Source organism: Pongo pygmaeus, chromosome 2 (genome assembly GCF_028885625.2).
Source record: "Pongo pygmaeus isolate AG05252 chromosome 2, NHGRI_mPonPyg2-v2.0_pri, whole genome shotgun sequence".
Classification (NCBI taxonomy): Eukaryota; Metazoa; Chordata; class Mammalia; order Primates; family Hominidae; genus Pongo; species Pongo pygmaeus.
The window spans coordinates 198403951-198418344 of record NC_085930.1 but is presented as its reverse complement, the minus strand read 5'-3'; the positions used below and the strand labels follow the sequence as shown (position 1 = coordinate 198418344).

Below are 14394 nucleotides of genomic sequence, written 5' to 3'. Positions count from 1 at the left end.
AAATCAGGATTTATTAATTAAAGCTTTGTAAAAGTCACAAAACCCTGGCCCCAATTTTTTATGAGAATGAGCTGAAATACATTTTTTTCCCAAAAGATCTCCCACGTACACATGAAAATGAGATGTTCTCTGTTGCCATAGTGTAAACTCCCTGATCTTGCCCCCAATTGATTGTAACCTCTAAGCTAACCATGACTGTGCTAATAAGAATGTTGAAGGATTGGAAAGAGGATCTATAAGTAGGAAGAAGAGCTCAAGAGGGAAAGGTACTAGAAACCTATGAAGCACTCTCCACTTGATTCAAATGCTAAAAGTTAAAAATACTGCTTTTGTAACATCTAGATATACAAGCTCCCTCCTGCTTACTTACCCATCCATTTACTTTCCCAGTTCCATTGCACAGGTAAGAGAGCTCAGCTCCAGATGGTAGCTATAGATTTGAGATTTAAAGCTACCTGCTCCCTCCTTGTAATATGAGCATCCCATTGTAAACCTTAGAGAGTCAGTGTGTTCTTAGCAACCCTCTCCACTCCATTATCCATATCTTTTCCACACAAACAATGAATAGCCTCACTGGATTAACAGCTTTGTATTCTAGCTGCTATGGTTCTCTCTTTATGGAATATTAGTTCTTTGAGATCAGGTTTAGCATAAACAAAAACTGAGGAGCCAAAGAAGGAAGCTGGAGGACATACTTCTCCTTAATACTGTCTGTGGAATCAAAAATAGATCTTTAAATTCTCTGAAGTTCAGATCCTTCATCTTTAAATAGGGATAAGGATACCTACTTCACGATTATTATGATGATTACTGAGACAAACGTGAATACACTCAGTAAATATGTGATACACAGAAGGATTTTAAGATGTCTTATGGTGAATTTTTATGTAGTATTTAAGAGAACCAATAAATTTACCCGTGTAGCAAAGTACTTCCGTGAGATATAAGGCTGATGATAAGGATTGGGGTAAAGAGTTGATTCAGTCACACTTGACTGCCTTGAAATCTGTCTTGGCATCGGGTCCTCTTCCTCCATCGATAGGTGGTCAGTCTCAGAGGGTTGGTCATCTCCTTCTTGCTTCAGAGACACAGCCTGGAATCCTTCAAAACTCGCAATTGTTGACATTTCTTCAGCCTAAAACAAGGGCAGAAAAATCTCATTGAAAAAATGTTACCTCTGTACCTGTGTCCTAGCTATGGCAAAACAGAATATGATGAGCAAATGGAATTCCTGAAACTTAAAAACATCTTTCATGTTAACTAAACAGAGGCATTGGTGGATACAGCTTCATAACACAGACTTCTAAATAACATCCATAATCCTGCAAGGTCATTTACCAGAGGAGTGAAGGAGAGACTCTCCTGACAGAGAAAAGGAGTTTAATCCCAGGAGACAGGAAGCTGAACAAGAGAAGAGCTGTGTAAAATAATTACCAGACAATTTCTCTTCAAAATTGCATAGCATTTTTGGTTGAAAATGCACCAGACTGCAAGCTTATTTAAGAGTTAAAAGCAATGATAATGCATTTTCTTGTGTACTTCTTGAGTAATAATAGAGCATAAGAGCACTTAGAACTGAACGTGTTTTTAAACTGAAAAATTCGAATTCTAAAAATTTATTCTAAGGAAATAATTTAGACGAATACCCAAAGACTCACATACACGCACATGCATACACGTGCACACACACACACACACACACACACACACACGGTTGTTCAGCTGGGCATGGTGGCTCATGCCTGCAGTCCCAGCATTCTAGGATTCCGAGGCTGGTAGATCCCTTGTGCTCAGGAGTTTGAGACCAGCCTGGGCAACATGGCGAAACCCAGTCTCTACAAAAAATACAAAAATTAGCCAGACATGGTGGCATGTGCCCGTAGTCCCAGCTACTCGGTAGGCTGAGGTGGGAGGATCACCTGAGCACAGGAAGTGGAATTTGCAGTGAGTCAAGATCATGCCACTGCACTCCAGGCTAGGCAACAGAGCAAGACCCTGTCTCAAAAAAAAAAAATAAGTTTGTTCATCGCAACATCGCATCTAATAGAAAAATATACCACGTTATATGTAAAAGAAAAACACACCACTCTATATCTCATGGAACACTGTATATAAAAACATTAGACATTCATGCAACATTGTCTCTAACACCAAAAAATAAAATAAGTATCCATCAGTAAGACGTTGACTAAATAAAATATGTTATACTATAAATACAATGTTACGTTGAAAGTGTGAGTGTATATTTTTATCACAGAAAAATATCCAAAATATATTATAAATGGAGAAAAGTAAGTTACAAACTATTATAAATAATATTATTTGTTAAATAATTTAACAAATAATATAATTTGTTAAATAATTTAACAAATAATATAATTTGTTAAAATAATTTAGAAAGAAAGAGAAGAAAGATAAAGAAGGAAAGGAAGAAGGAAAAAAGAGAAGAAAGAAAGAAAGAAAGGAAAGAAGGAAGGAAGGAAGGAAATGTATCTGCATATGTATATACAGGCACACGTGTATGGTATAACGGATTTAAAAATGTCTAAAAAGTGGGCCTGAAAAGAAGTAAAATCAAATATAACAATAGTTATCTCTAGATGACAGTGTTAGAGGTGATTTTTATTTTTGTTTGCATGTCTGTGGATGCTAGTAATGATCACACATGGTTTAAAAATAAATAAAAATAATATATTGGTTTCTATTTTGTACACATAAAGCAAAGCAAAATAAAATAGAAGACACATGTTAGCTTAGTATGTGCACTCAAATCATTTCAAGCTGACAGTGAGCATGTTATCAACGCTGCCTAGAAAGTGTCATGTCCATTTTCACCATGAAAGTAGGAATGTCATATTATTCTCAGAGTCACCTCCTTATTCTTAAACAAAAGTGGTTTTTAATCCATTTCCTTGGTTCTTGTGAAACAAAGGAAGGTGAGAAAAAGCCCCTATCCCCAGCAAGCTTCCGCTTTTGAAATTGGGATTAACTAGGCTATTCACAAGAGGTAAAAATAGTATGATCATATAATTTATTAGCTAATTTTGGATATTTTGGAATGAAAAGGGTGCTATTGGCAATTAGGTCAGGATGATAGGAGTGAACTGGATGGCCTCAGGCAAATGTGGATCTATATACATGTTCACTCTGAGGATTTGAATGTAGAAAACACAGCTAAGGTAACTCACAAGTGGAAAGGCTTATGCAGTTTGCTTTATATGTTTCTTAAGCTTTATATGTTTTCTTATCCAATCTTTCCAGCAATCCTAGAAGAGCTACTTACTCTTTCCCCGTCTTTCTGAGGAACATAGAGTAGATGGGAACCACCCAGGGTCACACTTTGATAGTCGTAGTAGCAACTGGCCTCCCAGCCATGCCCCCAGTATAGCACACCCAACATCTGCCTTATGACAGAAAAGATGTCTCTGAGCTTTTAGGTGATCTTTTAAAGTTAGGTGTGCAAAAGGTAGAAATTGGTCTCTGAGAAAACAAGGAATGAAGAAGCAGGAGAAAGAGTGTGTGTGTGTGTGTGTGTGTGAGAGAGAGAGAGAGACATAGAGAGAGAGAAAGAAAGAGAGACAGAGGAGACACTCTGACCTCCCTGTCCCCGGCAGCTACATGCTCTATTTATGCAGGTCTGCCACCTTTATCACAGTGGGTGTTGGAAGGAAATGCATTTCTAACGTTCTCTATAACCTGTGAAGGAAGGTTTGTGCCATTGGGGAAGGAAAGCCTGCTTCTGTATTTGTGCACTCTGTGAACACACGCCTAACAACAGACATCTGCGAAAGGCTCCTGTGCCTGGAAAACAGAGGGAGGATTTAATTAGCACCACTTCCTCTCCCTCAGGCTGTCTTCTCTGGAAACACTTGGGGAAGCTCTGTGCTCTGAGACGAAGCTGTTTGAGATCCAGGAAAGAAGGAAACTCTCAGCTCCGTTTAAATTCTCACTGCCATAAATAGTGGGAAAGTTGAGCCCAGCTATCCCAGTCCAGAGTAATTCCAGCTCTGTTCCAGTCACAGGAACATCTTAGAAGAACAATAAATAGAACTTCCTCAACTTCCCCAATAGGAGAAGCATGCTGCACATCTACACATTCCACTCTATTTCTCATGACCTCTGGCCCAGTTCATTCCCAATTCAATAGTAAGTGCTCTTCTATCCCTGCATAGGCTGTATTCCATGAAATGCTAAAGGTACATTAATCCCAGTAACAGATCAAAATCAAATGTTCCATTGCTTTCACGTAGATCAATCATCCCCTGCAACAAACTCATTGGGAGCCTTTTAGAACTGAAAAGATTTACTGTTCTGCAATATTTCCCAGTAAATTTATATCTTCATTTAGAGAGTAAAGGCAACACATTCAGAGAGTAAAGGCAGCACAACTTCATAGGAAAACAAAGGGTCAAAACTTAGAAAAAGTAAATGATGTTCACAGCTTTTTTTTTTTTTTTTTTTTTTTTTGAGACAGAGTCTCACTCTGTCGCCAGTGGCATGACCTAGGCTCACTGCATTCTCCGCCTCCGGGGTTCATGCGATTCTTGTGCCTCAGCCTCCAGAGCAGTTGGGACTACAGGTACATGCCACCATGCCCAGCTAATTTTTTGTATTTTTAGTACAGAGTGAAACAGAGTTTCACCGTGTTGGCCAGGATGGTCTTGATGTCTGGACCTCGTGATCCACCCGCCTTGGTCTCCCAAAGTCCTGGGATTATAGGCATGAGCCACCTTGCCCAGCCAATGTTCATACTTTTTAATGGAATCTTCTCATTCCAGGGAATTCATGTAATAAAAACTACCTTAAAGAAGCAAAACACTACAATATTAACTGCTTATTCTGAGTAGTAATGAAAAATTGAAAACCAACTAAACACCTAGTGTTCAAGCAATGGCTAAGTATATCCAATTGGTATTGTACAGACATTCAAAATAACACACAAACGTTGCAGTAGCACGAGATTAACAGTTGTATCTTCTTGAGTGAAATAAAGCAGGAAACCGAAAATATTTTATCTGGCAATGTTCCACTGAATAATTTCACATTGGTAAAGACTAGAAAGAAAACATTTATATTTATTGAAGTAGTGGATGGTGCGTCAATTTTTGCTCTTTTAAAAAAATTAAATGGCAGTAGTGCTGATTTTTTCAGCATTAAAAAAAATCCCAAATAAAGCCTTAAAGAAGTACCACCTTGCTTTTGATTAGACAATAGAAATACTATACTTCTCAGCTGCCAGAAAATTCAGAACTAAATTTAATATAGTATTATAGTAAATAACTTATTTCCAGATCCTGGTCTAAGTATAACTGCTTCCATGCATAAGAAACTTCATCTATCTCTCTGAGACTTTTTCTAATAATATTATAGAAGCATGTAGGGCATAAATTATAGCTTAAAAGTTATTGTCTAGTTCAACTTTTTTATTTGGCAAATATTGAAACAGACCCCGTGAGATGAAGGTTGGCCACGGCCACACAGCTCCATAGAATCAAAACATGCAACTAGACCTCTAGTTTTCTGGACTCCAGTTCACTGTTCTTTCCTACTCTTCAAGTTGCCGCATTTAGAAGAAAAGCAAAGAAACGGCCATCAAACTTATGCACTGGCAAACTGGAGGCACTTTTGCCAAATGTCTGAGGCCAGTGAGTTCTGGGCTCAGAGATACAGCTTCCATGAAGCAGGACCAATCCCCAGCTTCCCGTGCATCAGCAGTCCCACAGCGAGCGCTGCAGGCTGAATGAAGCCTTTCTCTTTCCCCCAGAACCAGGTTGACAAATCCTTTAGACACAAGAAGCACAGTGCCTGAGGTTCACAAAACTTTTAGAAGCCCTTGAAATATTTTACTTTCTTTTAAAATGAGAAGGAAAAAAACGGTTTTTAGGGTCACAAATTTAAAAGTTTTAAATCGTTCTCACACCAGAAAAAAGAAAAAGTAAAATTTGTAAGGCACCCCAAACCTATAACATTTTGCCTAAAAGGGAAAAAAACCACATAATATTGAACAGTTGAAAGTTAGAGAAACAGAAGTTTTAATATTGATGTTGTTACAGTGGGAAGACAAAAGGTTTGCGGAATGGAGATAATAATGTGGTCCTGGCTCAAATCCACATTCTTTCTACTCCCATTTCCCATTTGATTTTTCATTCTGGTGCTTCATCCTAGACTGTCAGAGCTAGCCTACCCCCGGTCCAGAGCTTTCCAGTCTCTTCATCATTGAGGATTCTGCTCCACCACATACTGAAAGATTTCTGTCCTACAGAAAAACCGCACGATCTTAAAACAATTCTTTTTGCTTTTTTTAAAAGCAAAGACAGATCCACCATAGTTGGCCCCCAGTAAATATTTGTTTCTCAGAGAATTGGATGAATAACTACCTGAGAACTTTTTAATCAGTGTGAAAGGCACCCTGAAAACTCCTAATCAGCTTGAAAGGCATAGCCAGCCACACTTAGTTGCCAGAACTTGAGTCAGAGGCAAAGAAAAGGCACGTTTGGGGATCTTTTTCCCTCTCACAACAGTTCAATAAAGGCCAATTTGAGGCTGGGAGCAGTGGCTTACGCCTGTAATCCCAACAATTTGGGAGGCCAAGGTGGGCGGATCACCTGAGGTTAGGAGTTCAAGAACAGCCTGGCCAACATGGTGAAACCCCATCTCTACTAAAACTAGAAAAATTAGCCAGGCGTGGTGGCAGGCACCTGTAAATCCCAGCTACTTGGGAGGCAGAGGCAGGAGAATTGCTTGAATCTGGGAGGCAGAGGTTGCAGTGAGCTTAGATCACACTACTGCACTCCAGCCTGGGTGACAGAGCGAGACTCGGTTTCAAAAAAAATAAAAAAACAACAATTTGAGTATAACAAAAAGTATCATACTTCAGATTTAGAAAACAGTATTGGCATTAAAGATGCTTGTCTTCTCCCAGGGCTATTTCATGGTGAACCTCTTCACAAGAGCCGTGTCATTCTCCATTTCTTCAGCACTACCTGCCCCCTTTTTAAATCTAGTTTTCAGAAAGTCCTTCTGGGCTGCTGGCCCTCTCTGCCTGCCGGACCAGCTGCAACACCAGGCACTCCCTTGCTTTTTTCACTTGTTCTGTCTGTCTCCTGATACCTCCAGAAGTCACACAGGATTTTTAACAATCCTATTGCAGGTATCTATAATATCCACAAAGCTTTTGAAATATCAATAGCTACTTGATGATCATTACTCTCTCTGTGAACCCTTGGGAAGAAAAGCTGGCTTCACTGCCTTAGTCCATTGCAGCTGCTAGAACCAAACACATGGGGCTGAATAATTTATAAACCACAGAAATTTATTTCTCACGATTCTGGAGTCTGGTTATTCCAAGATCAAGGCACCGGCAGATCGGTGTCTGGTGCGGGTCTCTGCTTTCAAGATGGTGCCTTTAACATTGTACCTTCCAAAGGGGACAAATGCTGTGTCCTCACGTGGTGGGAGAAATGAAAAGGGTAAAAAGGGCCTAGCTAGTTTCCTCCAGATTTTTTAGAAGGCACTAATCCCATTCATGAGAACAGAGCCCTTATAGCCTAATCACCTCCTACAGGCCTCACCTCTTAATATTGCGTTTAGGGGATTATGTTTCAGTATAAATCTTGAAGAAGACACAGACTTTCAAACCATAGCATCCACCTTTTACAAGTAAGGAAACTGAGGCCCAGAATGGTTGTGTGTCTCTTCTGAACTCTGTTAGTTAATTACAATTTAGTTAAATAAAGAATGAAATTACGGTAACCACAGAATTAAAAAATGTTGTATCTAGAGCAATATTTGTGCACAGGCAGGGAACTTAGAAAAGTCTATGGCTTGTTAACAAGAATGATGACTCTGTTGCAGATGGGATAGCGATGGGAATAGGAAGGAAAATCAGGAGTTAGTCCCTGTGGCCTGTGTGTAGTCAAAGATGTCAACTGTGTTTTCTCATGCTGACACCTCTACCCCCATGAAGGGGTTAACAGTCTCAAGGTATATACCCAAAATAAAAATCTACTTTTAATTTTGACATTTTGTAAAGGTAATTTATGTGAATTTATGTGTGCAGCCTTCCCTGAGTCTCTCAGTGAGAACAGCCGAGGGATGTGCAGTGGATAAACAACAATACTCTAACACCTCATAACTCTCCAACAAGCCTGCTTCTGTGCCAGTTGAGATAATAAAATTGGCAAACAATTCCTTACAATTTCACATTTTGTATATTAGTGATAACATGCCAGCAGGGCTGCTGTCTGTCCTGGGGGAAAGCGGAGTTGACGGAGGCTTTCTCCCCTCCCAGCCCCACCTGGGCCAGGCAGAGTCCTCTGCTCTGCTATAATGTGCTTTGACTCAGCAGCAGATGGAAAGAGGGCTGTGGGGAAGAATACAGGGCTAGGCCAAGAAATGTGGGTCCTCACTCTTTTGCTGTCCCCTCAGAGTGACCCTGGGTAGGTCACTTTCTTGCTTCCCTTCTCTGCACTTCAGGTTCCTCTCTACAAAATAAAGGTGAGACTTGATTGTTTGCAAGTTGTACTCCTGGATACTATTCATTGTTTTTTTTGTTGTTTTTTTTGTTTTTGTTTTTTTTAAGATGGAGTCTCGCACTGTTGCCCGGGCTGCAGTGCAGTGGCACGATCTCAGCTCACTGCAACCTCTGCCTCCAGGGTTCAAGCGATTCTCCTGCCTCAGCCTCCTGAGTAGCTGAGATTACAGGTGTCTGCCACCAAACCCAGCTAATTTTTTTGTATTTTTAGTAGAGATGGGGTTTCACCATTTTGGCCAGACTGGTCTCGAACTCCTGACCTCATGATTCACCTGTCTTGGCTTCCCAAAGTGCTGGGATTACAGGCGTGAGCCATCGGGCCCAGCCCTGGATACTACTCTTGAGGTTACCTGAGGGGTTCATGGGTGGGTTTCCCAGTCATCAAACTTATTTCAGTCAAAAAAGATCCATTTATCACTTACTGGATTTCTTCTGAAGCTTTTATTTGGGGGAAAAATGTTCAAATTTGAAAACTGTCAGATTAAATTATTCATACGTTTCCAGCTCAATGAGTCTACAAGATTTGATTAATTTTTCTTCAGTGTCCAGAATGTTTTAGATGGAAGCCTATAGATATTGTTCATAAGTGGTTTTCCCCATATCATCCTCATCATGTGACTCCAACTGAGCAAATTGGTTCTCTTGTGATTCAAAAGCTGTAAGGTCACAGGAAGAAGATTGTGATAATGGTCATGAATTTGGGTGCCTCTTGTGGAGATTATAGGGTGTTGTTTTATGACTTCCCTCTCAAATAAAAATCCATATAGACCAGAGATGCTTGGGACATGCAGAGTGGAGAACTGGGCATCTCACCCAGTCTAGGGCCAAAGACATGCTTGAGCCTCAGTAACTATTCTTGTACTTAAGAAGGAAATAATTCAAAGTTCTATTGAGCTTCTCACAGCATGTATTTATTTTTAGAGAGATTTTCTCAAAAATACATAAAGAAGAAAATGATAAAGACAAAGATATTGACTAGAGAATTTTTTGAGATTACAGATCCCTTGAGATGAATTTTCTTAGACATTTGAGTGCATGCTTCTACCACTCATCCAGTTTGGGTTATGATAGCACTTGAGTTCTTGACTCCCGTGGCATTGATCCTACTATTCTGTAATCACCATTTACTTTCCTGTCTTCACTAGTGGGCCATGAGCAATTCCAGAGCAGGAACTGTGCTGCACTAATCTTCATAGTCCAGCACTTAGTATGGGCATGATATAGAGCAGCCATTAAGTTTAAATTTCTTGGATGGGTGAATGGATACCCTGCCTGTTTCTTGGCAGTGCTTCAGATTGGAAGCACAAGGCTTAATTTCTTTTATCTGTGCGCATTACCTCATACACAGCGAGTGCTCAGTAAATGTTTGTGGACCGAGTAATGAAGTTCTGTGCTAAAGCATGAACAAAAGCATCTTCTCTCACAGACACACATAGGAACTCATACCACAGTCTTTAATCTATAGAAGCTCATAGTCTAGTGGAGGTGACAGAAACATGAGCAGATAATGGCAGCCTTTTGTGATACAGCCATGATGGGAGTATGTGCACAAAACACCATAGAGACAGAAGATGGTGAGTGGGAAGAGGGGAATGCAAGTGTGGGAAGTTAGAGGTGTGGAGTAAGGCACCTCAGAGCTGACTGTACACTAGAGGGTAGGTGGAGGACGTTCCAGGCAAATGTGTGAGGTGTGAGAGGAGTGTGTTCCAAAAGTGGCAGGTAATATGGTGTGTGCAATTGAGATGTCAGCCGCCCACCCCCAAACCCAATCCCTTGAAGATCTGGTTACAGTTGGTGAAAACTAACATTTTGCAATGGGAGGAGAATCTGAAATTCTGCTCACACTTTCTCTGTATTCCCTTCTCTCTGTCATCCCCTCCACACCTGCTGAGAATTTTCTCACAGTCAACCCACTTACACATTCTGGCCTTAGCACTGTAAATATTCCACTTGCCTTAAGAATTTCATGGGGTTAACAACTTTATCAAAGATTTAGAGAGGTCATGGAGAGGTGTGTCACACTGTGTCTGGTCCAATATTGTATCATTCATCTATTTCTCACTTCTCTCTTTTCAGAATAACAAATTCTTTCTTGTTTATGTGTTTGGTTTTGCTTAGAAACATATCTACTTAATCTACATATCCAGATCTCTTGGGTTCTCCCCTTCACAGCCCCTGTCCAATACTGAAATTCCCCTAGAGGGATAAATTCTAGAGCTAGCTATTAATATAAACCTATATAAGGATTTGTGAATTAGAAGAGAGTTGGCAGGAGAAGCATCTGAAAAAGTAAAACAAAACCACTCTGTAAGCCAAATATTGAATTGAGTGACTTATCTCAGGCAATAGCAAAGGTGTCCTACTTTGCAACTGGCCTGACCCAGAAGACTGTGAGACAGAAAGGGGGCAGAAAAGTGGTGGCATTCTGGGGAGTAGAATAAATAAGACTAAGTCACCAGTCCCCCAACCCCAACCAAACACACATACAAAAGAGAGAGAAAAATATAGAAAGAGATGAAAGAGCAACACGCAAGGCTAAAGATGTTGGTCCTGATAATGCACTCGGAGAGCCTGTAAAGACTCAAATGTTTTCTCCATATACAGATGAACAAGAAAGAAGCAGAGAGATAAAAAAATCAACGAATGCCAACAGCTGAGACCTGCAGTAGCCTTTGTTATTTTCTCTACAAACTAAACAGAATCCCTGATTTTGAATCTGCTGATTCAGAAGCTTGGTGGTGTCAACGCCTAGACATTAAAACAAGCCTCTGTCCCAGTTATTGAGACATCCCAGGGGAGTGTGTAGATTAATGCCTACCAGAGATTACTACCTTCCCAGCATTAATCCTGGTGCCAGGCAGCAGTGAGAACAAACATTCCACAACCACACGTTCTTGCCTGGGAGTTTTGTTTAAGGAAGTCACCCCAAAACCTCAGTTTCTTGTTAGACCAACTGTGAGTTTTCACACACAGCTTTTATAAAATTCAGGGAAAGTATTCATCTAAGTTCTGAAAATAGTATTTTTCCCTCAAAATAAAAACTCCAGCCTTTATTATTCTAATGAAGTTTTTATTAATAAACATTTTATTGAACTATGACATGCACTCAAAAAATCATAAATATGCAGAACAATGAATTATCATAAAATAAGAATACCAGCGTGATATGGTTTGGCTGTGTCCCCACCCAAATCTCATCTTGAATTGTAGCTCCCATAATTCCCACAGTGTCATGGGAGGGACCCAGTGGGAGGTAACTGAGTCATGGGGGCCGGTCTTTTCCATGCTGTTCTCATGATAGTGAATAAGTATCACGAGATCTGATGGATTTATAAAGGGGAGTTTCCCTGCACATGCCCCCTCCTGCCTGCTGCCATATAAGATGTGTCTTGCTTCCCCTTCACCTTCTGCCATGATTTTGAAGCCTCACCAGCCATGTGGAACTGTGAGTCAATTAAACCTCTGTCCTTTATAAATTACCCAGTCTCTGGTATATCTTTATTAGTAGCATGATAACAGATATTAATACACCATGCAAACAATCACCGAAGTCAAGAAATAGCATACTATCAGCACTGTGACAGGATTGTTTTTCTGAAAGTGACTCTTCAGTTAGTTTCACATGATAAAATCCAACAGGGCTGCCAAACATTTTAGATATTATCTAACTCAACATCTTCATTTTACAAATAAGAAATTAGATCCTCAGATGGGAGTAAGGAAGTGACTTACCTCAGGTCACAAAGCAAATTAATGGAAGCAGCAGGGTTTCAGGCTCCTCTTTTCTGCTTAAACTGCCTCAAATCCCTGAGAAGGCTTTGTTGGCCTATGAAGCAAGAGAAACCTGCTCTCTGAGAGAGGTGATGTCAGCAAGATGGCCGGCTAGAAGCCCCCTAGCACTCTACTCTTCACAAAGACAGTCAGAACAATAAATAAACAACTATATTTTAATGAAAATAACCAAGGAAGGGCACCAAAGTACATCAGGGGAGTAACAGAAACCCTGGTGAACACAGAAACTTGGGATTGTTACGTAGAGATGGGAAGGAAATGCCAGGCCTCTACCACTCCATCCCCTAATCAGGATCACCTAGGAACTAGGAGGAACTTCTGTCTACAACAAGGAAGAAAGCAAGAGGATCCTAGGAATCCCCATCAACACCTTGGACACCAATAGATTTCAACCCTGGGATCTCCTGCAGTGCTCACAGGCACTAAGCCCAGCTGTGGGAGCTGACTGGAGTCCACATAGCTGTGCTCCCTCCAGAGGAGAAGCTGACACTGTGCCCTGACCCCTGTGGCCCACACAGCTACTGCAATACACTGTCTTGAATTAGAACTATGGTTAGAGTGTGTCTTGCTCTAGCGGTGAGTAGTCATGGCTCTCCTTTATCCTTGAGGCTAAGCTACTGCCAAACCACCCCAGACCAGTGGCCAAATATCCTCAAGCCAAGCCACAATCAGCTGTTACAGCTTTCTCTGTTGGGTCGAGCAGAGGTGAAGCCACTTCACCTACCACTCCCTCTGCCATTTCAGCTAGAGCTGAAGCAGGACTCTGCCTCTTGGGAAATAGTACTTTAGCCACTAAGAGAAGCCACACCTCCCTAGTGTCTAAATTGAAGCAGTTCCCTTCATCCAAGGAAACAGTGCCTTGACCACCAAGAGTGGTCATGCATCCCAGTACCTAAGCTGAAGCAGCACCCTGCATCCCAGGAAAACAGTGCCTGGGTGGCCAAGAACAGTCACCATACCCTCAGGCCTGAGCTGATACAACACATCACCCCCTAGGGAATCAGTGCCCTGGTTAAGCTGAGCAGTTTTGCATCTCAGGGTTGGGCTTACATAGTACCCCAGGCTCCAAGGAAACAGATCAGTGGCTGAGCTGGTATACCTCACCTTGTAAACCAAAGAAGTCTAGTACCCTTGGAGCTGGACTAGCCCCCTAGAGTGGTGTCTTAGCTGCTGAGACACCCCTCTTCCTGGGGAGTGAAGTCATCACTGTGCTGTCCCCTGCCCAGCACCAGGGCTCAGATAATAGCCATGCTCCACCATTCTGGGGTACTGTTGCCACTGCACCTGGCTTCACAGAGGCTGAGATACTGCTAAGCCCTGAAATCCCAGGGTCTATAGCTACTACTACACAGTATCTCATTCTCTGGGACTCAGGCTGCCACTGAGCCCTGTTGGCACAGGTTTCCAAATTGCAGCCATACTCTTCTCTGCAGTTCCAAACCTCTAGAACACTCCCTTTTCCCCACAGATGTGCCAGTACTCTGAGCTCCCACCCATGGGTAGGATCACAACCATGACACAGACCCCTGAGCCCAAGCTGTTAGGAGATGCCTCAGAGTCACAGATCCTGGCTCTGTGGGCAACCTATATTCAACCAGCCAAAGAGAGAAAACTTGTAGCCAAAGACGTAGGTGTCACAATAGGTTCATGTAACGCTGAGCCCAGGACCTTCGCACCACAGCTATGATTACCTGTACCTGGAACCCAGCACCACTGCAGCTACTTGTAGGCTGTGTCAGACCTGATAACAAAAGGGATCTCCTTGGCTAAGTCTCTCCACTGTAGGAAAAGTAAGGAGAGGAGAACCCCAAAGCCCTTGACACCTAGAACATTAACAACCTATGCTGTCATGGCCACAGGCTTCTACAGCCTAGGCCACTGAGGTGCCCACACTTACTACTGACATTGAATACAGCTAAAGAAGCTGCACAGAGATCATATCATTGCACCTATGCAGAAAAACAGTCACTACACCCTTCACAACCAGCAGGCAAAAAAAAAAACAACAGCAGGTGAAAATCTTTCTTTATGAAAGCTATTCTAGAAAGTTTGCAAGAGATGATTGACCA

At 41.5% G+C, this 14394-nt stretch overlaps 1 protein-coding gene across 14 annotated transcripts in view; it reads right to left on the bottom strand.

Annotated features, from left to right (window-relative positions):
- TPRG1 (tumor protein p63 regulated 1) overlaps positions 1-14394 on the bottom strand; it is a 222305-nt gene that overhangs the window by 114629 nt on the left and 93282 nt on the right. For all 14 annotated transcript variants that reach the window (XM_054482648.2, XM_054482650.2, XM_054482655.2 and 11 more), the window contains one exon: positions 917-1135. In XM_054482648.2, the coding sequence (XP_054338623.1) occupies positions 917-1135 (219 nt within the window). The remainder of the gene's footprint in view (positions 1-916; positions 1136-14394) is intronic.